The sequence below is a fragment of the Ammospiza caudacuta genome, chromosome 34, assembly GCF_027887145.1.
Source record: "Ammospiza caudacuta isolate bAmmCau1 chromosome 34, bAmmCau1.pri, whole genome shotgun sequence".
Lineage (NCBI taxonomy): Eukaryota > Metazoa > Chordata > Aves > Passeriformes > Passerellidae > Ammospiza > Ammospiza caudacuta.
Window position 1 is genome coordinate 1,359,378 of NC_080626.1, and position 25,444 is coordinate 1,384,821.

At 51.1% G+C, this 25,444-nt stretch overlaps 1 protein-coding gene across 1 annotated transcript in view; it reads right to left on the reverse strand.

The window, feature by feature from the left end:
* LOC131570330 (zinc finger protein 271-like) overlaps positions 1 to 25,444 on the reverse strand; it is a 294,337-nt gene that overhangs the window by 98,424 nt on the left and 170,469 nt on the right. Inside the window, exon 2 of the mRNA XM_058822682.1 lies at positions 1,076 to 1,653. Within this exon, the coding sequence (XP_058678665.1) occupies positions 1,076 to 1,653 (578 nt within the window). The remainder of the gene's footprint in view (positions 1 to 1,075; positions 1,654 to 25,444) is intronic.

Below are 25,444 nucleotides of genomic sequence, written 5' to 3' on the forward strand. Positions count from 1 at the left end.
GGTTTCCATGGGCACCAGCTCAGGCCTGCAGCCAGAGCCCGTTGCCATGGCAACCATTGGCAGCCCCATCCCCAGGCTCATGGGATCCCAGAACCACAGAATTGGCTGAACTGGGCGGGACCCATCAGGATCCTCCAGTCCAACTGCTGGCCCTGCACAGGACACCCCAACAATGCCAGCCTGGGCCTGGCAGCGCTGTCCAAACGCTGCTGCAGCTCAGAGAGCCCTGGAGCTGGGACCCTTCCCTGGGGAGCCTGTGCAGGGCCCCAGCAGCCTCTGGGCAAAAACCTTTTCCTGACATCCAACCGGAGCCTGCCCCGACTCAGCTGCAGCCGTTCCCTCTACTCCTGTCCCTGGGCACCAGAGGGAAGAGGTTCCCACAGCCCCAACCAGGGGCCCGCTCCCAAGGCTGTTGCCATGGCCACCAGGGCTGGGACCAGCTGGGATGCTCGGTTTCCTTGGGCCGGGGTGCAGGTATGGGATTCCCCAATTTTCTGCTCCTGCTAAAACCGCGCTGCCCTCACTGCCCTCCTGCCTCCCATGAAAAGCACAAAGGCAAAGATCCCGGGCTGGGATAAGAACAATTTATTAGGAACAGGAACAAGATAAGCGACAAACAGAACTGAAACAATATTGATAACAGAAGGGATAAATGAAACAATTTACTGGGAAAACTAAAACACAACTCACTGGGTATTACTGGCCACAATTTCCCCTGTTTGGAAAGGACACCCTTCTTCTCAGGGAGAGAGAGAGACAGAGTGTCCCTTTTCTGCACCTGGAAATTCTCTTAGGTGGGAGTGAATGTAATGACACAGCCGTGGTAAGACCCTCATGTTTTTCAATGCCACATCATTACACTGATAGGGGCAGGGAAAGGGACTGGTGTCTTCCCAGCATGGATCATGGGGAACATGGATCACCAGGGCTCTTCCCAATGTGGGTTCTCCCATGGGGGATGAAGCTGGAGTGGTGGATGAAGCTGTTCCTGCATTTGTGGCATTTTCAGGGATCCCTTACTGGTGGCTCCGTTGGTGTCTGGTCAAGTGAGAGCTGGTGGTGAAGCTCTTCCCACACTGGGGACACTCATCGGGCCTCTCCCCTGTGTGGATGCGCCGGTGGATGATGAGGGTGAAGTTGTGCTTGAAGCCCTTTCCGCACTCAGGGCAGTGGAAGGGCCTCTCCTCAGTGTGAATCCGCTGGTGCTGGAGGAGAGTGGAGCTGGTCTGAAACCTCTTCCCACATGTGGCGCACTGGTAGGGCCTCTCCCCAGTGTGGATGCGCCGGTGCTTGATGAGGTTGGAGTTGTGCTTGAAGCCCTTCCCGCATGCAGGGCAGAGGAAGGGCCTCTCCTCAGTGTGAATCCGCTGGTGCTGGAGGAGACTGGAGCTGGTCTGAAACCTCTTCTGACACTGGGGACACTCGTAGGGCTTCTCCCCAGTGTGGATGCGTTGGTGGGTCACAAGGTTGGATCTGTAGCTGAAGCCCTTCCCACACTCCCCACACTTGTAGGGCCATTCCCCAGTGTGGATCATCTGGTGGCTGATCAGGTGGGAGCTCCGCCTAAAGCTCTTCCCACACTGCAAGCACTTGTGGGGCTTCTCTCCACCATGAAGCTTCTCATGGACCACCAGCTCTGAACTCTGGCTGAAGCTCTGCCCACCTACCTGGCTCAGGGTGGCTCTTTCTTCTTCAAAGCACCCTGGGCTGGGTTTGGAGCCCCTCCTCATGGGAGATATCTGAGGTTTTTCTTCCCTGTTGGATTCCTGTGCGTTAGAATCAAAGCGGCCTCTTTCACAAGGTTCTGCCATGCAGATTTTTCCTCCCTGGTCTCCATCCTCAGTTCCTTCCCTGGGGAAGGAAGGACAAGGACAGGATGGGATTTGCCTCCATGCCAGAGGGAAGGGGAAGGAGATTCCCCCAGTGCATCCCCGGCAGGATGGTTTTGGCAGCAGGGTTGTCCTGCAGCCAGGGGCTGTGCTGGGCTGGGAGACAGAGCAGGAGAGAGGGGGAAATAGGAACTGACTTCCTCCTCACCTATCTGGGTGTCCTGGGGATCCTTCCTCTTCCTCACAGCCTCCTTCTCCATCCAATCAAGGTTTGGGAATGGGAAATCCTGTTCTGGGAAGAAAACAAAGGGTGCGCACATTGTCTTTTGTACTGGTTTGAAGGCAAACCTGGGGAGGGTCTAAACTAGAATTACAATTTAAAAGAAAATGAAGATCAAGGCAATGATACAGAAACACTGCCTTAAACTGACAGAGTCAGGATATAACCTGACACCCTGTTGTTCAGGGTGGTGGCAGCAGTCCCAGTAAATGGTGGTGCAGTCCTGTTGGAGTGATGAAGGTGATTCTGTCGAAGCAGTGATCCTGTAGAAGGGTCTGGTCTTCCTCTAGATGTCCAGTGGTGGTTAGGGAGTTCTTGTCCTCTGGCAATCCAGTAGGCAAGCTGCTCCTGGTGTAGCAAAGTGTCAGCTTATATCCAGGTAGGAATGCTTGGATCCTCCCCCTGGGCAGAGCATCCCACAATGGGAGGATGGAATTTTATCAGTCCTGCAGTGACACTCAATGGCCCATTCACAGGAGATATCTCCCCTGGAGGGCGTTATCAGGGGTGAGTCATGGAAGAGATAAAGAACACTGCCCCACCTGTTTATAAGAGTTGCTGAAGGTGGGGATTGAAAACATGCATTTGGTTACATCTTGCATGGCAACCTGAAACAGTGGGGTAATCCCTGCTCAGGGGGTGAACACCACCCCCCTTACCCAGACTGGCTCAGCTGTAAAACCCCCACCCTGGGAATGCCACGCATACAGAGGACAATGTCACACTTGCCCTGCTCCAGGGGAGGGCTCTTTTTCCTGTCATTCCCTTCCTGTCCCCCCTTTTCTATCCCATTTACTTTTCAATAAAATTCATTTTGGGTTTGGTCTCATTATCACCTTAATTGGGGCAGAGGAATCTCTCTAACACTTTTCTTAACCAGACTCACCAGACTGTGAAATTATTTTGGCACAGTGAGTTTAGGCACTGTTCTCTGACCCCAAGTGCCTTTGACAACAGCATGGTTCCCTCCTCTGAGGAAGTTGTGGTTCTCTCTGGAGGAACTCTTTGAAACTGGGCTGCAGCTTCCTCTGAGTGACTTATGGGAGAACCAATGAGGTAAATCGCCTTTGTGGGCCCGGAGTGTAAAGAAAATATTTTGTTGTCCTTCTATTACAGCGACCTGATGAAGGTCTTCAGGGTGAGAGAAGTGGACGAGAATCTTGGTTCATGATCAGAAGGCTGGATTTATTGATATATGATATATAATACATTATAACTATACTAAAAGGAATAAAGAGAAAAGTTGCAGAGGCTTGCTAAGCTAAGAATAGAAAGAAGAGAATGAATAACAAAGTTCTGTGTCCAGCAGAAAGCAAGGACCAACTCTCCCGTGAGTGGTCAGCAAATCCAAACACTCCCAGAAGACCAATCACATATGCTCCTGTTACATTCCACATCAGCAGATAATTATTGTTTGCATTTTTCTTCTGGGGCCCCAGCCTCCCAGAAAGGACAAATCCTAAAAGAGAGGATTTTATGAAAAAATGTCTGCAACATCCTTCCTTGAAATGTTTTTTAAAATCACAGGAGGAAAGGGAGCAAATGATACCAGCGAGACTGACAAGGTTCATTCACCCCATGGTGAGGAACACAAGGCTGCTAAAAGTCCCCCAAGAAGCTCAGCTCAAGTAGCTAAATTCCCAAATAACTCCTGAATTCCCAGGCTTGAGTGCTTTGCGAAATGTGAGAATCATTTTTCTCTTCATCCCTGTCGCCTTTGTGACAGCTACAAAGAGTTTACTTTCCTTTTAATCATATCTGTCTTGGGCTGAATTTACACTTTTATCAGAACGTGCTAGCAGCTGAGCTGGAGCTGTGCAGGAACCAGTGGAACTTGGAATTGCCACAAAATTGCTTGTAGTGTCAGTTTATTAATGTTTGGGATTTGTTTGCGTTTTCATCACATCTGACTTGTGGGAAAATCAAATATTCATCAAAGTGATTTATGCAGAGTCAAATTTTGATTTCTGCCAAATTATTTTGTCCAGTGCCCAGGGGATGCTCGAGGGGTCTCTGTGCCTCTCGCCCTGGGGGATGCTTGGCAGGGGTTTGGGGGGTGTTTTCCTGTCCCTGTCACCCCAGACCATTCCCCAGGGGGTTTTTCCCTGTCCCTGTCACCCCAGGCCATTCCCCAGGGGGTCTCCACCATTCTCACCCCAGAGAATGCCTGGAGGGTCTCCCTCCCTCTCATACCCTGTGCCAGGGGGTGCTCAGGGCAGTCTCTGTCCCTCTCAGCCCAGGCGTGCTCGGGGGTCTCTGTCCCCTCACCCTGGGGGATGCTCGGGGGGTCTCCATCCCTCTGGCCTCAGGCAATGCCTGTGCAGGGCTGGGGACCAGGGGCTCTGTGTCCCTCTCACCGCTGAGGGTGCTCGGGCCTGGGGGGGCTCTCCCACCTTCTCACACCTGGGGAGGCCGAGGGGGGTCTCTGTCCCTCTCAGCCCTGCTGTGACCCCACCCAAACATCATCGGGCTCAGAGGGAGAGAGACACCCCCAAACCCCCAGAAGGGCTGAACCTGGGATTTGGTTTGGGGCTGAGGGTTTAGGAAGGGGCTGGAATTTGGGCTGGGATTGGAGGTGGGGCTGAGATTTGGATTAGAGCCGGGATTGGGGTTAAGGCTGGACATGGGATTAGCTTTAGGGCTGGGGTTGGGATTGGGTCTAGGGCTAGATAAGTCTGGCACTGGGATGAGATTAAATACAGAACATTGAGTGTGTGTAAACTTGGAGTGAGATTGAGACCAGAATCAGGGTCAGGTTTGGGACTGAGCTCACCCAGGGCAGGACAGGGGGGATGTCACTGCAGGATGTCCCTGGCGTTGTCCCAGCCCTTCTCAGGCACCTCCAAACATGGGGAGCAGCTGGGTGCCCCAAGATCCAGGTGCTCCCACGCTGCCCCTCAGTACCAGGCAAGCATTCCCTGAGGGCAGCCCTGACTGTGACCACTGGGGCTCTGGGATCAGCCCTCACATCCCTGTGGAGCAGCAGCAGACAGGATGAGCGATTCCCCCGCCCCGTTTTTCCTGTGGAAGGGTGAAGCCCAGCTGCCCTTTTCTTCTGATGCCTCCTCCTCTCCTCAGCTGAGGATGTCAAACTCCCCAGGAGCAGGAAAATCCCCATTCCCTCTTTCCTTGTGGCTGCAGCCTGGAACATCCACCCAGAATGAAGGACTTTCTGACAGCCCTGCTTGACACTGGCAAGAGGTTTGTGAGAAGGGGAAGAAATTGTATTTTGATAGCAAATAAAAGGTGCAAAATTATTCCTTTCTGCTATATTACTTTTCAGTCAGTTCTGGTCTGTTTTCAGAGTGCCACCTTCTCAGCTGACTGTGTTTGTGCCCTCTTTTCTCTCCTGCCTCTCTTTGTCTGCTCTGTTTCTCTCTCAGTGTCTCCCTTGACCCAGGGATGCTCACACCAAAGACCGTGCCCGGATTTAATTCCCAATTCAGGAGCTACAACAACCATGGGGGAAGTTATGAAGGCTCGCAGTGAAATGCCACTGTAAGATCTTGCTCCACTTGGCTTTTGGCTCCTTCTTGACAGCTTTGCCCTCAAGGGCAGGAACATCTTTTTATAGCTGAGAACTGGAATTCCAGACCCTGGCAGTGTGTGCCGTGGATCCCAGAGGGGCATTCCCGAGGCTCCCAGGGTGCTGCTCCTGCCGTGCCTCCCAAGGGGAGAAGATCCAGACGCTCTGTGGGCTCCCAGAGCACACAGCAAAGGTGGCTTTGATGGACATTTTCCAGGGACTGGGGTGGGAAGGGACCCTGTCCACGGATTACGACCCCGCGAGGGAGAGACGCCTCTGCCCCAGTGAAAGAGCGAATGAGAGCGTGGGAAAGCAACCGACGATTATTGAGCGTGGACTGAACGGAACAAGAAATGCGGAGGAGAAAGGGAGAGAAAGAAAGCGGGAAGAGGTCTCAAAGAGAGAAAGAAAAAGGAAAGAGGTCTCAGAGAACAGAAAGAAACAGGAAAAGGCTCCCGCCCGGACTCCGCAGCTTCCAGGAACACCCAGAGGGCGTATCGTCTTTTACAATTCCAGCCAATCAGAGGACGCGGTAAACAATTTTCAGTCAACCAGAACTTTTCTCGCCGATGACTCACCGCTTGCCAGGTGGGCCCGCAGAGCCCGGCGGCCCTGGAGCGGAATTTGGGGCTCGGGCCGGGGGGACGGATCCGCCCCGGGGGGGTCCCCGAGCCCCTGCCCAGCCCTGGGGCCGATCGGGGGCTCCCCCAGCCAGCAGCCGGTGCTGCGGGGCCGCGGGGCAGAGCGGTGGGAAAGGGGGGTCTGGGCTGGGAGCGGAGGAAATGCGGAGGAAGAGGAGGGAGAGGAGGAGGAGGAGCAGGAGCGGGAGAATCGCGGCGCTCGTAGCGCCCACATGCCGAGCCTGCAGCACCCCCTGCCCCGGGACCATCGCCCCCAGCCCCGAGCCGCGGGGAGGGCGGAGGCCCCGGAGCAGAATTTGGGGCTCGGGTCAGAGGGATGGACACCCCCCGAGCATCCCCCAGGGTGAGGGGACAGAGACCCCCGAGCATCCCCTGGGCTGAGAGGGACAGAGACTGCCCTGAGCACCCCCTGGCACAGGGTATGAGAGGGAGGGAGAAGCCCTCAGGCATCCCTCAGGGTGAGAATGATGGAGACCCCCTGGGGAATGGCCTGGGGTGACAGGGACAGGGAAAAACCCCCCCAAGCATCTCCCAGGGCAAGAGGAACAGAGCCTTCACAAGCATCCCCTGGGCACAAGACAAAGTAATGTTGTTTCTTGTCAGAAATCAAAATTGACCCTAGATAAAATTCCTTGAATTTACTCTTCCCACAAGTCACTTGTGATGGAAAGGCAAATAAATCCCAAAATTTTATAAAATTACAATAGAAGCTATTCTGTGGCAAATCCAAATTCCTTTGGTCCTGCACAGCTCCAGCTCAGCTGCTGGCACATTCTAAAAAAAGAAAAGTGGAAAATAGGCCCAATACGGATTATGAAAAGGAAGGGGAAGCTATGTTTAGCTGTCACAAAGGTGACAGGGACAAAGAGAAAAATTATTCTAACATTTGGCAAAGTCCCCCAGCCTGTGAAACAGACCTCCCCTGGAGCAGGGCAAGTGTGACATTGTCCCCTGTGTGTGTGGCATTCCCAGAGTGGGGGTTTTACAGCTGAGCCAGTCTGGGTAAGGGGGGTGGTGTTCACCCCCTGAGCAGGGATTACCCCACTGTTTCAGGTTGCCATGCAAGATGTAACCAAATGCATGTTTTCAATCCCCACCTTCAGCAACTCTTATAAACAGGTGGGGCAGTGTTCTTTATCTCTTCCATGACTCACCCCTGATAACGCCCTCCAGGGGAGATATCTCCTGTGAATGGGCCATTGAGTGTCACTGCAGGACTGATAAAATTCCATCCTCCCATTGTGGGATGCTCTGCCCAGGGGGAGGATCCAAGCATTCCTACCTGGATATAAGCTGACACTTTGCTACACCAGGAGCAGCTTACCTACTGGATTGCCAGAGGACAAGAACTCCCTAGCCACCACTGGACCTCCAGAGGAAGACCAGACCCTTCTACAGGATCACTGCTTCGACAGAATCACCTTCATCACTCCAACAGGACTGCACCACCATTTACTGGGACTGCTGCCACCACCCTGAACAACAGGGTGTCAGGTTATATCCTGACTCTGTCAGTTTAAGGCAGTGTTTCTGTATCATTGCCTTGATCCTTACTTTGTTACTGAATTGGAATTCTGGCTTAGACTCTTCCCCAGGTTTGCCTTTAAACCAGTACAAAGCTCATTGTGCTCAACCCTTGTTTTCCTCCCTTGTTTTAGGAATAGCCCATTCCTAAAACTTGGCCAGATGGCGGAAGACACCTCAAGGAAGATGAGGATGCCTCAGGACACCCAGGCAGGTGAGGGGGAAGTCAGTGCCCCTTTCCCCCTCTCTCCTGCTCCATCTTCCAGCCCAGAAAATCCCCTCGCTGCAGGACATCCCTGCTGCCAATGCCATCCTGCCGGGGATGCACTGTGGGGATCTCCTTCCCCTTCCCTCTGGCACGGAGGGAAATCCCATCCTGTGCTTGTCCTTCCTCTACCAGAGAAGGAGCTGAGGATCAAGATCAGGGACGATGAATCCCCACAGCAGAACCACATGGAAGAGGCCGATTTGAGTGGCTCCATGGGAAAAGAATCCAATGGGGAGGAAAAGCCCTGGAGATCTCCCATGAGGAGTAGGGGCTCCAAACCCAACCCAGGGTGCTTTGAGGAGGAAAGACCCACCCTGAGCCAGGAAGGTGGACAGAGCTTCAGCCAGAACTCGGAGCTGGTAGTCCATGGGCAGCTTCATGATGGGCAGAAGCCCCACAAGTACTTGGAGTGTGGGAAGAGCTTCAGGCAGAGCAGCACCCTGATCAGCCAGAGGATCCACGCTGGGGAATGGCCCTATGAGTGTGGGGAATGTGGGAAGGGCTTCAGCTCCAGCTCTGCCCTTGTCATACACCAACGCATCCCCACTGGGGAGAGGCCCTACGAGTGTCCCCAGTGTCAGAAGAGGTTTCAGAGCAGCTCCAGTCTCGTCCGGCATAAGCAGATTCACACGGATGAGAGGCCCTTGCGCTGCGCTGAGTGCGGGAAGGGCTTCAAGCACAACTCCAACCTCATCAGGCACTGGCGCATCCCCACTGGGGAGAGGCCCTACGAGTGTCCCCAGAGTGGGAAAAGCTTCACCCAGATCTCTGTCTTAACCAGACACCAACGGAGGCACCTGTAGGGAAGCTCTGCCAATGCCCCAATGCAGGAGGACTTTTGTGCACTGCCCCAACTTCATCCATAGTTGGAGGATCCATGTTGGGAAGAGCCCTGGTGATCCATTTTTCCTTCTGATCCATGCTAGGAAGACACCTGTCCCTTTTCCTGCCTCTGCCAATGACATGATGTGGGATGGAAGAGCATGAGGGTCTGGCAATGACTGTGTCATTACATTCCCTCCCACCTCAGGACATTGCCAGGGACAGGAAAGGGACTCTCTCTCTCTCTCTCTCTGTCCCTGAGGAGAAGGGTGTGCTTTCCAGGCTGGAGGAAATACGCGGCCAGGCAGACCCAGTAAGTTGTGTTTTAGTTTTCCCTGTAAATAGTTTTATTTATACACTCTATTATCAATATTGTTTCTGTTCCATTCGTTCCTTATCTCATTGTTGTTCCCAATAAATTGTTCTTATCCCATGCTGGGATCTTTGCCTTTTGTGCTTTCCATGGGAGACGGGAGGGCAGCGAGGGCAGCACGGTTTTAGCGGGGGCAGGAAATTGGGGAATCCCATTCCTGCACCCCAGCCCCTGGAAACCGAGCATCCCAGCTGGTCCCAGCCCTGGTGGCCATGGCAACAGCCTTGGGAGCGGGTCCCTGGTTGGGGCTGTGGGAACCTCTTCCCTCTGGTGCCCAGGGACAGGAGTGGGGGGAACGGCTGCAGCTGAGTCGGGGCAGGCTCCGGTTGGATGTCAGGAAAAGGTTTTTGCCCAGAGGCTGCTGGGGCCCTGCACAGGCTCCCCAGGGAAGGGTCCCAGCTCCAGGGCTCTCTGAGCTGCAGCAGCGTTTGGACAGCGCTGCCAGGCCCAGGCTGGCATTGTTGGGGTGTCCTGTGCAGGGCCAGCAGTTGGACTGGAGGATCCTGATGGGTCCCTCCCAGCTCAGCCAATTCTGTGGTTCTGGGATCCCATGAGCCTGGGGATGGGGCTGCCAATGGTTGCCATGGCAACGGGCTCTGGCTGCAGGCCTGAGCTGGTGTCCATGGAAACCAGCCCTGGCATGGGGTCTCCATGGAGCTGCCAAGGGACTGACCATAGCAACAGGGGGCTGGTGATGGTTGCCACGGAAACTGCCCATAGCAATAGGGGGCTTCTGATGGTTGCCTGCTAAGGATCAGATTTGTCACAGGCCCTCGGAGGGGTTCCATGGGGACTTTCCAGGAGTCACCAGGCTGTTCCAGAGCTGGAATATCACAGGCACAGACAGGAGCCCCATGGAGACCTCCCAGGGCTTTCTGGGGATGGTAAAGAGCCCTGTGCTCAGAGGCAGTCTCAGCCATTCCATGGTGACATCCCAGGGGACCTTGTGCTGCAAAGGCACCGATCTGTCACAGGCACTCACGGGGGCTCCATGGTGACATCCCAGGAGTCCCCAGGCTGCCAAAGGGCCTGGATGTCCCAGACACTCACAGGGGTTCCTGTCATGGGCCGAGTGGGAGCTTCAGGCAAAAGCTTTATTTCTTTTTTGGAGAAACTCCTGCCAAGACGTGAGGTGGAAAAATGACACTCAACAGCCACCATGGTTTCTCAAACTTGTGCAGGGCCCCTAGACTTCTAAAATTCCTTCTAACTGAGAAGACTGGGAGTGGCTGCATCCAATCCCAGCCCCAGTCTTTCTCAAAGGTGTAAAAGATTGGACATTGGAATTGGACTTTAACGCTATTTGTCCCACAGGATTAAGCATAGAATAGCAGATAAATTTATATAAATACAGTTCTGATTTTTTTCTGATCATGATTAGACAGAATGGTTTATTTACACCACAGAGTAAATGAAAAAAATGAGTTATTGCTGTAGTCTTAGGTGGTCTGGACAAAACTTTCCCCGAGAGTGTCTTGTGGCAATGGGGCAATGGGTAGGAACCACGAGAGCACCAGCACACTGTGGTAGATAGGGAAAGGCGCTCCGGAAGATCTCGCGATGTCACGGAAAGGCAGGACCCCCTGTTCCTCTAAGATAAGAGATTACCCTAGGGGTGTGGCCCCACTAACAGTAGTGCTAGTAACTTTCCATTCCTTACCCAGTACTTTTCCATTCCTTACTAACCATAGATAAGAAGGACAAACCCCCTTTTGACGTAGAGAACCCCTTAGACTATAAAACCCCACGAGAAGAAGTAATAAACGCCTTTAGACCGTCCACCATATTGGTGTCTGCGTGTGTCATTGGCCCGAGCGACCTTTGAGAGTGGGTCGCCGTGCTGATCCTCAGAACCAGGTCGCCTGCCTTGATCCAGAAGGCAACATTTGGTGCCAAAACTCGGGAACCGATCTGCGCCCGGGGAACGGGAATTTCTCCTGGAAAGAGGACAGCAGCTGTGGCAGCAGGCCTGACCACAGCGGGAGGGACGCCTCCAGACCAGCGTGGACCATGGAAGCCATAGCGAAGGTCGTAACAGAAATGCATGCACAATGGGGTATAGAATGTAAACTTAGAGATTTAACTCTCGCATTGCTGAGACTGATTAAGCTTGGGGCTATTGAAAGCCCTGTGGACGTCCTACATTCGGACGCGTGGGATAATTGTACAAAAGCTCTGGCGGAGGACACTATGTCCTCGGGCTCAGGGAAAGGCTTAAAATCGTGGGGCAGAGTTGTCCAGGCTCTGCAAAAATCTCGACAAGAGCAAGAAATCTGGATAGCCGCGCGAACTTGTTTATTAGCCATGCCGCAGTTGGGCATGGGCGTGGCGACACAAACCGCGGAGGTGCTTGACCCGGGCGGGCGCGCGGAGGCACGAATGCCGGATCCCCCTCAGCGAACGGACTCACCATCGGAGGGGGGGGACACATGCGGGCGTTCTGGCGGGGGCTCGCGGAGGAGGCGTGGAACGCAGCCGGATTGTCGGACCCCATAGGGATCGATAAAAACGCCCCCCCACCATATGCGTTTGAAAATGGTGCCAGACCGCATGGTCAGGGCGGAAAGGAGGAGGCGGGGGGCGGAAACGCAGTCAGCCTGCTTAACAACGCATGCGCGGGTGAGCGGGGAGACAGGGCGGCCCCCGCGGAGGCGCGTAAGACCAATCAGAGCGCTTTATTCAAATTAAGTCCTTATAGGGCAAGGACCTCCCCCAGCAGGATGCGGGGGGACCCCAGGGGGAGGGAACGGCCCGACCCCTGCAGGAAGGGGCGGGGTCGGAGCCCGAGGAAAAGGCAGAGCAGCCTGGAAGCGTCTAGTTACTCAACTTCCGGCTCGGACTCGGACTTGAGCTCTGAGCCCGAGATAGGATCGGAGGATTCCTGTCGACGGAAGGAGACCCAGACATCAATTTGATCATCACAGGCCCAATTTTATTGATCAGTACGGCGGGTTAAATACAGTTAATAATGAGCTTCATACATATTGCAAAAGTTGAGCTCAGGATTGGTCAGTTACACATCAGCACCTACGCCTACTTCTGCATTCCTATGGTTCTACTTTTGATACTTTTCACATATTCTCAGGATATATTCAGGACTAATCTCTACTCCCTCTCCTCATGTTGCAGCAAGGTCATTGCTGACCTTTCCTTTCAGCTTGCTGACTGCTGACTTTCTTCCTTCAGCTTAACCAGCGGCATTATGTCAGTATGGCCTTTCTCAGCTAACCAACTATTAATAAATCTCTCCACATTTCCCCCGTTTTCTTCTTGAGCAAAGAGATTAGTTTGCCATGTTTTTGCTATTGTACGGCTGACCATGTTTTGAATACAGTTAAAGATACAAGGCAGGCCTATAGCATAGATCACAAGGTTCCTCAGCCACGGTCCAAGTCCTAAGCCTTTAAGCCATTCGTCAATTCCTAAACCATCTTCTTCCTTAAGTTTGTGAAGTCCCTGTTGCAATTCTTTTATCTTAGTGTGAATGGACACCGAATGATCAGACAGATTCATGCAACACATTCCTTCCAACTCTTCACATCCATGCCCTTGTGCTAAGAGTAAAAAATCTACAGCAGCTCTATTATGCAAAACAGCATGGTTAACACTTTGCACATCTGCAGTTAACATGTCTAGAATTTGTGATGTCTTGTTCAGCTCATCCCTTGCCCAGCATCCTAATTGTTTTGCTAAATTCATGGCTTTATTGGCAGATCCTCCTGGCAAGATAGTTGAAACTACCACTTGTTTGAATGTGCCCCAAAACCGTGGATCTCCTTTCTGGCTGCAGTCTAAGTCAGGTATGCTACGTTTTTTTCTGTTTGAATTTTGACTCAGCTGCATTAGCAAGGACACATTAGGGTGAAACAATGACAATTTTCCCAAAAAACAGGGTCCACCCTGTGGTTTAGCTGGTATACCATTCCACGCCCTGTCTCCACAAATCAAAAATATTCCTGTGGGTAATTTCATTGGTGCCGTGATATTAGTGCCGTTACATTGACTGTAATGCTGTGGAGAGAATTCACTCATATTCAGGGATGAATCTAGGGTGGCCCATGTTTCTTTAGGTTGGTTTAAATTCTGAGCACCCAAAAATTTGAAGCTAAACCATCCGCCAGCTGTAGTGTTAGACATACTGGCGTTTGCACTTCCAAAAAGATCTAATTACTCAGGAGGAGAATGCAAAGAGGTGTTAAGTGATTGGATTAGTAAGCATTGACGATAGCCATCACTCTGACTTGCAGTATACCCTTGTTGCGCTGGCAATGTGATGTTTGACATGTTAGACGTACATAAGGTTTGATTGTTTATCAAACTGCAAAATTCTCCAGGAGACCACACCGGAAGTCCCACCAGGCATGTTCGAAATGGGTTAGTTACTCCTCCAAGACTAAGACAAAGTGATGATTGGTTAGTTTGATTAGCAAGTGTCACCCATAAATTTTCCCTTGGTTGACTAAAGTGTGTTATTCCTACTGCTTCACTTGCTACAGCATTGAGCAGTATAACAAGAACAAACCTCATTTTTCTTTCTGCTTGCTTTGCTTCTCTTTTCCTTCCTTCTGCTTGCTTTGTTTTTCCTTTCTTCGCTGTCTTTTCCCTGGTTTGCTAGATTGTCTATTGTAAGGCTGAGTCAATTTTTGAATGTACTGATCTAATTCTAAATCAGCATCCTTGCTCACAAGTATAGCATGAGATAAGTTTGAAGGCAAATCAGCTTTACAGCGAGCTGCTATGATGCGTGAGGCTTTATTAATTTCAAATATTCTAAGTGTTTCCTGCAACTTCCACCTAAGATATGCTATAACCACTTGTTCTGCACTCTCAAAAAGCTGTAATCCTGTCCGTCCTGGCAGGCCAGTACTTTGTTCAAGAGCTCTAACCCAGATAAAATTTCGAATCCACCTTCCAGAACAAGGTGCACACCATAAATAGTCTATTGACCTCTGTCAATACCAATAAATCTGATTACAATCTGCACAATGCAAAGCTACCCATGCATAGCACTTATCATTGTCCCTTTTTGCAAACATAACAAGGAAGTGAATATAAGTAAGGACCAGTATAAAAGTCTGTTTCTTCAATCCAATACAACCAATTCAATGGTGGTGATCGCAAAGCCTCTTCAGCTTTTTTACTATATGAGACTAATAGTTCAAGCTCTTTCATTAATACAAGGTGTATCTTATTTCGTAACCGTAGTTCTTGTTCGTTATCTTCCTCAACAACTATATCTTCCCGAGGGTCCCATAACTAAAATTGTTCTAATCATAGAAAATTAATTAGCAATCACTGATATCCTTACTCAAATGAGATCGTTCCCTTTTTGCCTTCTTTTTCTTATCTGTCTTCAATCTTGCTGCTCCTGATTTTACTGGTCCTCCCACTTGCAAACTCAATTTTTGCAACTTGTCAATGCAGCAATCTAATGCTCTATCAGGATTCCTTTTGAAGGGTCCTACAATTGAATGCTGTGTTAAAGGCACTAATTTCCTACACCATATAGAAACTATACGTGATTTACTTTGAACCTTAATTCTATTCACAATACATTGTAGTTCCCATCGATAATAAGCAAGAATTTTCTGTTCAGGAGACTCATAAAGATTTAAAGCTATATATGCATTTTGCCCTGTTTGTCTGCTTAATTCATCTTGCCAACTTTTACCCCTCGTGTGCTCGTGTTCACAAGCATGACACCACAAATCCCACAATAATGATTGTTCTATCCAAAAAGTTCTTTCACAACCCCCACAACATAGAGCTATCCAGGCAGCACAATGTGGATTGTGACAGTCAAGGCAATGTAGTTTCGCTGGATTTGTTAAGCGAAAAGTTGATAATGAGTCAATAAAACAAATCAACTCCTGGGCTGTCCGATAGTGATGTGTCAGTGCTCTGTCCACCGCTTCCGAGTACCCCTTCAGTTGTAACAGTAGTGGTTGTAGGACTAGAAGCAGTTTCTTCCCCAGTCGCTCCCTGTCCTCCTCCGTGAGGCGATCCACCAGAGGCTGCATCAAAAACAGGTTTAGTCCACTTAGCAGGCACCCACAAAGGCCCTGTAGGTGAGGAAACACAAAGATACCCCCAACCCCAATATAATACTATTGCAGGTTTTTCCCATAATCCTGTACTCGGGTTCTTATACTTAACCCAGACCTCTGTTTCCTTAGTATTTTCCTGACCTGACCTTGGATGATGTTTCATTGCAGGAGGGGTATCATCTTCCCCAAAAATGCATAAATGGTTAATCACATACAAAACCTTAGCCAAACATTCTTGTGTTTGATGATGGAAATAGAGGCCAATGTTGTGGCCACGCTTCTGGAGAAATGATGCTGGTATCTGCTCCTGTATCCAATAATCCATAAAGGGTTATGCTTTGATGCCCATAAGTAATTTCAACCTTTTGCTTTGGTCTATTTTGTAAATCCACAGTCAAAAGTGTAACACCAGTAGAGCCAAAACCCTTCTCATTCCATGTTTGACCAGTAAATGATTTTATTCCCGATGTCATTTGTGATAGTGGTACCAATTGTGCGATGCGTTGTCCTTTTGTAATTTTAATCGGAGGATAAAGGGTGTAAACCATGATTTGTATTTCCCCTGTAAAGTCTGCATTGATAACACCAGGCAAAACAAATAATCCCAACATAGTTGTAGAGGAACGTCCCAGCAATAATGCTCCACATGTTTGTCCATTTAATATAAGAGGACCCTTTACTCCAGTGGGTATCCTCTCAGGCCGGTTCGTCATTAAAGTGACGTTCTGCTGCTGCTAAGTCCAAACCGAGGCTCCCTGCTGTTGCGGGTTGCAGACAGGAGCTGGCAGCGATGTCCCGGCAGCTGCTGGTGTCTCCGATGTCACGGCGGCAACTTGTGTCTGGGCGCGGCCCCCGAGATGCGCGCTCCGCGGATGGTTTCGCGACCGGCGCCTACAAGCCGTAGAATTGTGGGAGCTGGATCGGCAGTGTTGACACCATATACCAGTCGCTCGGCATGTTCGGCGTGTGTGTCCTTCGTTGCCGCATCGGTAACACTTGATGAATGGTCTCGAGCCTCCTTGCGTGACTGTCAGTGAGCCGCTTCGGAGAGGAGCAAGAGCAGCTAACACCTGATTCTGAGTAGACTCTGCTTGCTTTTGCAACCCCAATCCTAATTCCTTTAAGGCTTCTGCTATAAATGCCTGTGAAGCTGTTGGCATTAATGCCATTCGTTCTAATGCTTCCTCAATAGTCCAATTTGCCCCTAAAGTAGCTAACACTCTCTGGGTTGCTGGATTGCTGTTTTGCAATGCACACTGCTTCAATAGCGCCCCCTTCATATAGTCTGCAACACCAGCCCGATCTATGGCAGTAGCTGCTCTATCAATAAAATTTCCAAATGATTCTTCCCTTCCTTGCTTAATACCCATATAAGCCGGTAACCCTCCTGGCTCTTTAACCATATCTATTGCAGCACGCACTAACCTCATAGACTCTCTAAGTTTATCTGCTCCCAATATCATCTGTGCCTCTGTACGCAAATATGCCCCTAAGCCCATCAACTCCTCTACTGTCACTCCACGTAATGGGTCTCCCTGGGCTTGTTGTACAGCAACTGACTCATTCACCAACACTTGCCAATGTGCGTTAAACAATAACTGCTGATGCTGAGTGAATATCAACCAAACTATTCCTCTTAAATCATTAGGACATAAAACCTGAGTATTAAAAAGATAATCTAGCATTTGCCTAACAGGTTCACTTTTTACTCCAAACTGACTAACCGTAGAACGTAGCTGAGTAAACAGCTTCCAATCTAAGGGAGTATATTCTGCTATATTATGCGTAAGGTTCCCCTGTGCATCATACTGTGGTGTGTATGTTACCGGACATGCAAGACTAGAGGCTATTTCCACCGCTTCACCATCCCCCATTTGCATTACTTCTTTCGCCAAAGCAGCCCAAGCTTCCCTCCTTTGTTTAGCCATCTCCCCCCATGGATCACGGTATGCCCCTGGGATGGGATTTGACTCTTTAAGGGTGCTATGCTGCTGGCGCTTCAGTACAGACACCGAGTTTTCGCACAGGGAATGCGGTGGAGCAGAGGCTGGCTCGCGCGGGGGAAGCGGCCCCCCCCGCTGGAGCTGACAGTGAAACCGGAGCCGACTCGAGCGGAGCCGGCTCGCGCGGGGGAATCGGCCCCCCCGCTGGAGCTGTAACCGGAGCTGGCTCACTCGGGGGAAGCGGCGGAGGCAAAGCTGGCGGCGGAGGCGAAGCTGGTTTGCTCCCACCCCCACTGTCCGACACACCTGAAGCTGGTGGCGGAGGCAAAGCTGGTTTGCTCTTACCCCCACCATCCGACTCGCCCTCCCCCTCTGACAGGAAGGGTGCAGACGGTTCCACTGTGCCTATAGGAAAACCCTCCACACCACTTTGCTGGGGACACTTAGGCATAAGTATTTTAGTTACAGAAGGTGCCAGGGGATCATCCTCATGACCATACCCTATATTCCTCTTATGAGTTTCTGTCACCCTTTCTGCTGCCTTTCTCTCAGAGACCTGCTGAAGTAACGTGTTATACACCACCCGCCATAGCTTTCCTAATTTCTTTGCTGACTTATCATCGTCTAGCACTGTATCCCACAGTATTTCCCCAAACTTCTTCCACTCTGCTAGCTCATGAACTGTATGAGGGTTAGAAAAGATACCCTTAGCATGGCCATAGGCTAATAACCCTGGTAACTCCTTTTTTAAATCTATCCCTTTTATTCCTCGCCGCTCTAAATACGCGGCGAATAAATCATATGCCGCTTGCCCATCCATACCTATTAATCAGCGCGCGCTGTTGCAGCTCTCCAGGTTTCGGCGGGCACGCATTGGCTTGGCTCACCGTTGTGAACACCAAGGGTGCTTCAAATTCCGGCACCGTCCCAGCTGCAAGGACCCAAACCCAACTTCCTCGACCATGGTGTAATCCCCTTTTTCTTTTAATCTGAGAAAAAAGGGCAGAGATTCGGCGTTGCCCGCATTCTCCACCATTTGTCGACGGAAGGAGACCCGGACATCAATTTGATCATCACAGGCCCAATTTTATTGATCAGTACAGTGGGTTAAATACAGTTAATAATGAGCTTCATACATATTGCAAAAGTTGAGCTCAGGATTGGTCAGTTACATATCAGCACCTACGCCTACTTCTGCATTCCTATGGTTCTACTTTTGATACTTTTCACATATTCTCAGGATATATTCAGGAATAATCTCTACTCCCTCTCCTCATGTTGCAGCAAGGTCACTGCTGACCTTTCCTTTCAGCTTGCTGACTGCTGACTTTCTTTCTTCAGCTTAACCAGCGGCATTATGTCAGTATGGCCTTTCTCAGCTAACCAACTATTAATAAATCTCTCCACAGATTCCGACTCAGATTCTAGCTTTAACAGAGAGAGAGCAGTGGCATGTAAGGTCACTAGCCACAGCGCTCCCGCATGGGTGAAGGGGTTACCAGAGAAAAACCGAACCCTGCTTACAAACTGGCGGAAAATAAAAATGGCTTGTGCGGAATGGACTCCGTCTGCCACTCTGGTGTTCCCGGTCCATGTGGGGGGGGCAGGCGGAAACCAAAAGACTTATTCACCAGTCAATCTGAAAGATGTGCAGGCAATTGTTAAAGCGATTGCGGATAAGGGAATTAATTCTGCCATGGTTTGCACACTTATTGACAGCCTTTTTGGTGGGGACGATATGCTTCCCTTTGATATTAAGCAGACGTGTAGGATGATATTTGATGGTGCAGGGATGATCGTTTTTAAACAAGAATGGGAGGATAATTGCATCAAACAGCTAGCCTTGGTAACAGGGGCAGACCATCCATTGCACGGCTCCAGCATACAGAGGCTAATGGGCACAGACCCCACTATGATCACCCCCCAGCTACAGGCTGAGGGCTTGCGGGCCCATGAGGTTATGACAACAACCCATGCTTCCCGAGAAGCCATCCGTAATGCTTCCAAAGTGGTAGCCAGATCATCGCCATGGTCTTCCATAAAGCAGGGTGAGAGTGAGAGTTTCACTCAGTTTGTGGACAAACTTCAGGCCACATTAGATTCCTCTGCGTTACCCTCAGAGGCGAAGGGCCCCGTGCTGGCAGACTGCCTACGCCAGCAATGCAACTCAGCCACCAAGGACATTTTAAGGTCACTGCCACAGGGGTCTAATATAGCTGCCATGATCAGACATGTTGCAAAGGAGGAACATCTAGCTCCCATTCAAGCAGCAGTTCACACTGCAATAACCAGTGTGATGGCGTGCCTTAAGTGTGGCCAGGCAGGTCACTTGGCAGTAAACTGCTCCCAGCCAAGGCGCCTATCAGCAGCTGCTCCACCACGCCAAGGGGGAGGCAGGGGGCCGTGCTGGGTGTGTGGAAGGAATCACAGAATCACAGAATCACAGAAGTTCAAGACTGGAAGAGACCTATAAGATCATCAAGTCCAGCCAATGTTCTAACTGTTCAACTAGATCATGGCAGCAAGTGCCACATCCAGTCATTTTTGAATTCTTCAAGGGATGATGACTCCACCACCTCACTGGGTAAATGATTCCAGTATCTGACCACTCTTTCTGTGAAATATTTCCTTCTTAATTCTAACTTACATCTCGCTTGACGCAGCTTGAGACTGTGTCCTCTTGTTCTATCTGTTGTCGCCCAGAGAAAGAGGCCGACCCCCAGCTCACCACAGCTACCCTTCAGGAAGTTGTAGAGAGCGATGAGGTCGCCCCTTAGTCTCCTTTTCTCTAGGCTAAACAACCCCAGCTCCCTCAGTCGCTCTTCGTATGGCTTGTGCTCCAAGCCCCTTATTAGTCTCGTTGCCCTCCTCTGGACACGCTCAAGTAACTCGATGTCCCTCCTAAAGTGAGGGGCCCAGAACTGGATACAATACTCCAAGTGAGGCCTCACCAGTGCCGAGTACAGGGGAAGAATAACCTCTCTGCTCCTGCTGGCCAATCCATTTCTGATACTGGCCAGGATGGCATTGGCCCTCTTGGCTACCTGGGCACACTGCTGGCTCATATTTAATCGACTGTCAACCAGCACCCCCAGGTCCCTTTCCACCTGGGCACTATCCAGCTATTCCGTCCCCAGCTTCTATCGGTACAGGGGGTTATTGTGGCCGAAGTGCAATACTCGGCACTTGGACTTATTGAAGTTCATCCCGTTTGATTCTGCCCATGCGTCTAACCGTTCCAAGTCTATCTGGAGAGCCCTACACCCCTCTAGCAGATCTACACTCTTTCCCAATTTAGTGTCATCAGCGAATTTACTAATAAAAGACTCTAAGCCCTCATCCATATCGTCAATAAAAATATTGAACAAAATATTGAAGGGGCATTTAGCTAAGGAATGCAGATCCAGGCCCAAGGAAAACGGGAGAGGGAGGGGGCACCTGGGCCGCAGCCAGCCCCCTCCCACCTGGAATGTGCAGCGGCCCAGCTACAGCAACCCCCAGTGGGGCACGGGACCCTCATACCCTATGCCCCCACAGGGAGCAGTCAACTTTGCATCCCCCCCAGCAATACAATGGCAGAGTTGTGCAGCACCCTCAATACCTTCGCACCCCCCACCGCCACAAGCCACGCCGGTGTCACAGGAACAGCAGGGGACGCCCCAGAGCGGGATCCCTGGGTGGCCTTGGTCATGAAAATAGGGAAGGAGCCCCTGATGGTGTGGGGGACATGCCGCCTTTACGGCAGTCAGAATCCCCACGTCATAGGGTTTCAGTTTTGGGCGGACACGGGATCAGACTGCACAATTTTTCCCCAAGCACATTGGCCCGGACATTGGCAATTCAAAGAAGTCCTCCCAGTGAACGGAGTGGGGGGGCAGTCCCGGGCATGGAAAAGCACCCAGCTGGTGGCTATAACACTTCACACGAAAAAGGGACCAGAACAGACAGTAGCAATCTACCCCTACATTTTGCAAAATTCTCCACCCCTGTTAGGAAGGGACGTCCTTTCCATGCTCGGATTTCGGATTACAAATTTATCATGAGGGCCACTGCCATACACCCTCCGCTGCCAATCAAATTGACTTGGAAATCATCAGACCCTGTATGGGTTGAGCAGTGGCCCCTGACAGAGCCTCGAATGGCAGCCTTGCTGGAACTGGTCGACCACGAACTGCAAAAGGGTCACATAGAACCCTCCACCAGCCCATGGAACACCCCTGTATTTGTGACCCCCAAAGGTCCGGAGAAGGCTATCGCCTCATCCACGACCTGAGAGAAGTGAACAAGACAATCCAACCCATGGGTCCAGTCCAGACACTGCTACCCGCAAACTCAGCCATCCCCGCAGGGCAGCCGTGCGCAGTACTGGACATCAAGGACTGTTTCTTTTCGATACCCCTGCACCCTGAGGACAGAGAACGATTCGCCTTTTCCGTGGCGTTTCCGAACGGCGAGCGGCCCAACCTTCGCTTCCAATGGAGAGTACTTCCACAAGGCCTTGTCGACAGCCCAACCATATGCCAAATCACTGTGGACAAAGCACTGATGCCAGTCCGACACTCCTATCCCACCACAACCATCATCCAGTACATGGACGACATCCTGGTCGCAGCACCATCGACAAGCCAAGTAGATCACCTGGTGTCCACAATCACGGAGACCCTTCAGGCCAACGGCTTCGAGATTGCGAGCGCAAAGATCAAGAGAGGACCCTGCATGACCTTCCTGGGAGTAGGAATTACAAGCTCCTACGTGACACCCCCTGAGATGAAGATCAACTGAGACGTCGAGACGCTCCACAACATGCAACGCCTGGTGGGATCGCTGCAGTGGCTTCGCAACATTGTCCTGATTCCTCCTGAGGTCATGGACCCTCTGTACGACCTCCTGAAAGGAAAGAATCCCTGGGAACCCAAGGAGCTGACGCCGCAAGCAACGAGCTCCCTCGACTTCATCGAAAACCAGATGTCCACTGGCACGCTTGCCACGTGGAACCCAGCCATGCCACTGGACCTGTACTTCCACTTTACACCGAAGGGGGGAGTGGGAGCACTGGCCCAAGGACTTGCTGAAAAGGCCCGACCGATCCAATGGGTGGTCCTCGGAAGACCTGCTCATGCATTCTCCCCGGAATCGAATGCATCGCCAGCCTCATCATGAAAGGCAGGAGACTCGCCTTGAAACACCTAGGGACAGAGCCAACAAGCATCCACCTTCCGTTTCGCAAGCAGCCGACCGCAGAGTCAGCCACAATATCAGAGTACCTGGCCCTTGCTCTCTCCCTACTCTTGGGGAGAAATCTCCTACTCCTCCAAGCCACCCTGGACTCAGCTGCTGACCGTAGTCGACATGGACATGCCACCGAAGGTCAAGGACAGACCGCAGCCAGGACCAACGGTCTTCACAGACGCTTCCTCCACCACTTCAACCGCAGCAGCAGTGTGGCAGGCAGGAGAGCAATGGCACTGCGTCAAAGCGTGTGACCCCACACTGTCAGTGCAACAACTGGAGGCAGCAGCAGTGGTTTTGGCGTGCGGACTCTTCCATGACGAACACCTCAACATCGTAACGGACTCTATATTTGTGGCAAGGCTCTGCCTAGCCATGGCAGGACCAGGAGTGTCAACATCAGCAGCAGCCCTAATGCTGGAAGAAGCACTCTCCTTGCGACAGGGCACCGTGTCAGTCATCCACATCAACAGCCATGACCCACTCAAAGGTTACTTCCAGATCGGCAACGACAAAGTGGACGCCACAGCAAAAGGTGTTTGGACCTTGCAAAGAGCTCGTCAACTGCATGAGTCGCTCCACATCGGAGTCAAAGCACTGGCGAAGAGATGCGGAATCTTGACGGCGGACACAAAACATGTGGTAGCCACCTGCCCTCATTGCCAGAAGTCACCCCTTTGGACCTACGGGGTCAACCCAAGAGGTCTCAAGCCCTCAGAAATCTGGCAGTCGGACTTCACCTGGTGCGAACTGCTGAAGCCCCGAGCATGGCTTGCATTGACAGTGGACACTTATAGCGGAACGATCATAGCCACACAGCACCCCAAAACTAACTCCAAAGCCACAATTCAGCACTGGCTGACAGCCATGGCTTGGCTTGGTATCCCCAAGCAGATCAAAACGCACAATGGCTCCAATTTCACCTCCAAACAAGTACAGAAATTCGCCTCGAAATGGGGCATCACGTTAGTGCAAGGCATCCCATATAACAGTACCGGGCAGGCCATAGTTGAGAGAGCAAACCAGACCCTGAAAACCAAGCTAGAAGTGTTGGCAAAAGCAGAGGGCTTTGCCAATGCCATTCCCCCAGGAGATCAGGCACATATGCTGGCAACCGCTTTGCTGGCACTGAATCAATTCCCTAGGGGAGATGAAACAAACAGTCCCATCCAAAAACACTGGGCCACTCGAACGCTAGAAGAGGGCCCGCAGGTTGTAATTAGAAACGAGCTAGGCGAGTGGGAACAGGGTTGGAGGCTGATGCTCACGGGGCGAGGGTACGCAGCTGTCAAAAAGGATGGCAAAATCAGGTGGTGTCCACTTAAGTCGATTAAACCAGACCTTCATAGCGAGCAGAATGAGACTGACGAGAATTGCGAGTCTTTGTTTACAGGACCTGCTCGTGGGACGTCCTCGTGACGCGTACATCCTGGTTCCAGACGAAAGTGACAGACCACCAAGCCATCAGGCAGCACCCGAGACACCCGCACGGGTGAGACCCAGCACCAAGGACTGTCCCAGCTGCAACAGACCATTGATGAGGACCTGCAAAGGATCGAGAAATCCATCTCCTTTCTAGAGAAGTCGGTCTCCTCACTCTCAGAAGTGGTCCTGCAGAACAGGCGAGGACTGGACCTCCTGTTCATGCAGCAAGGGGGCCTGTGTGCCGCCTTGAAGGAGGAGTGCTGCTCCTATGCAGACCACATGGGAGTCGTGAGAAACTCCATGGCAGAACTCCGAAACAGACTGGCTCAGAGACAGAAAGACAGGGAAGCCCAACAGGGCTGGTATGAGTCCTGGTTCAATCAATCACCTTGGCTAACCACTCTGATTTCTGCCCTGATAGGTCCATTGGCGATGCTGTTTCTAACAGTTACCTTCGGACCATGCCTGCTGAACAAGCTGGTCTCGTTCGTTCAGAGCCGCCTGGAACGGACCAACATCCTGTTCTTAGGCCGGTGACAGTTGCTGTGAATTCAACCAGGGAACACTGCCAGTCACAAGATTTTCTGAACTTGTCTGGCAAAAGCTTACTCAGGTTTTCCAAAACTCCTTTCCCTTGTCAAGTTACAACCTTATACCTCATTTTAGTACCTATGTATAGGACTACCTCATTCATTTGTGAAAAAGGGGGGGGAGATGTGGTAGATAGGTGTTATGGTTTAAGCCTGGCAAAGCCAGAGCCCCCATGAGTACACCTTCTCCCCGGTGTCTGCTGTGAGATGTGACCAGGAATAAGCAAAGCCGGCTCCAAACTTAAACATAAAGAAAATTTTATTAACTAAGCTACACACAAACAATTACTAAACTACACACAAAAGAAAAAAGGAAAAAAAAAAAACAAGGAAAATGAAAACCTCACAAAAACACTCTCCTCCTCCTCCCCCCTAAATTCCCAATACAATACATCCTCCAAATCACCAATTCTAGGTCCAACACCACCCTTCAGATTGCTCAGACTTTCAGCTCCTCAAGAGGAGAGGGAGTCCTTCTGTGTGTCGTGGTGGCCTCTTCCGTCCTTGTTCCGGTGCTCTCACCACCAAACAGGGATCAGGGCTGCTTCCAGGGTTATCTTTTTTTAAGGATGCTTTGTCCAGTTCCAGAAAAACACAGTATCTCACCTTCTCACCTTTGGGACATCCATCCCCCCATATTTTATATACCCCCTGGGGCCGAGGGGTACCCACACTGAATCTTCTCTGGCACTGGGACATTTCTCCCCCTGGACTCAGTCTCTGTATCTCACGGAAACATAGCTCTGTCCATGGCTACACAAAAGAGTCCAGCATAAAATGCCACTCCATCTTCTCCCTTCTTTCAACATCTCTCACTCTCTCTCTCTCTGGTCCAGACCCCCATCACTGGTTCATTTCCTTCGTCCTCCTCCACTCTTATCACACGTCTAGGAAGGGTTAATGTTCTGTAGGGTTTTCATTGTCCAAAAGGGGTTAAAAACTCCTCC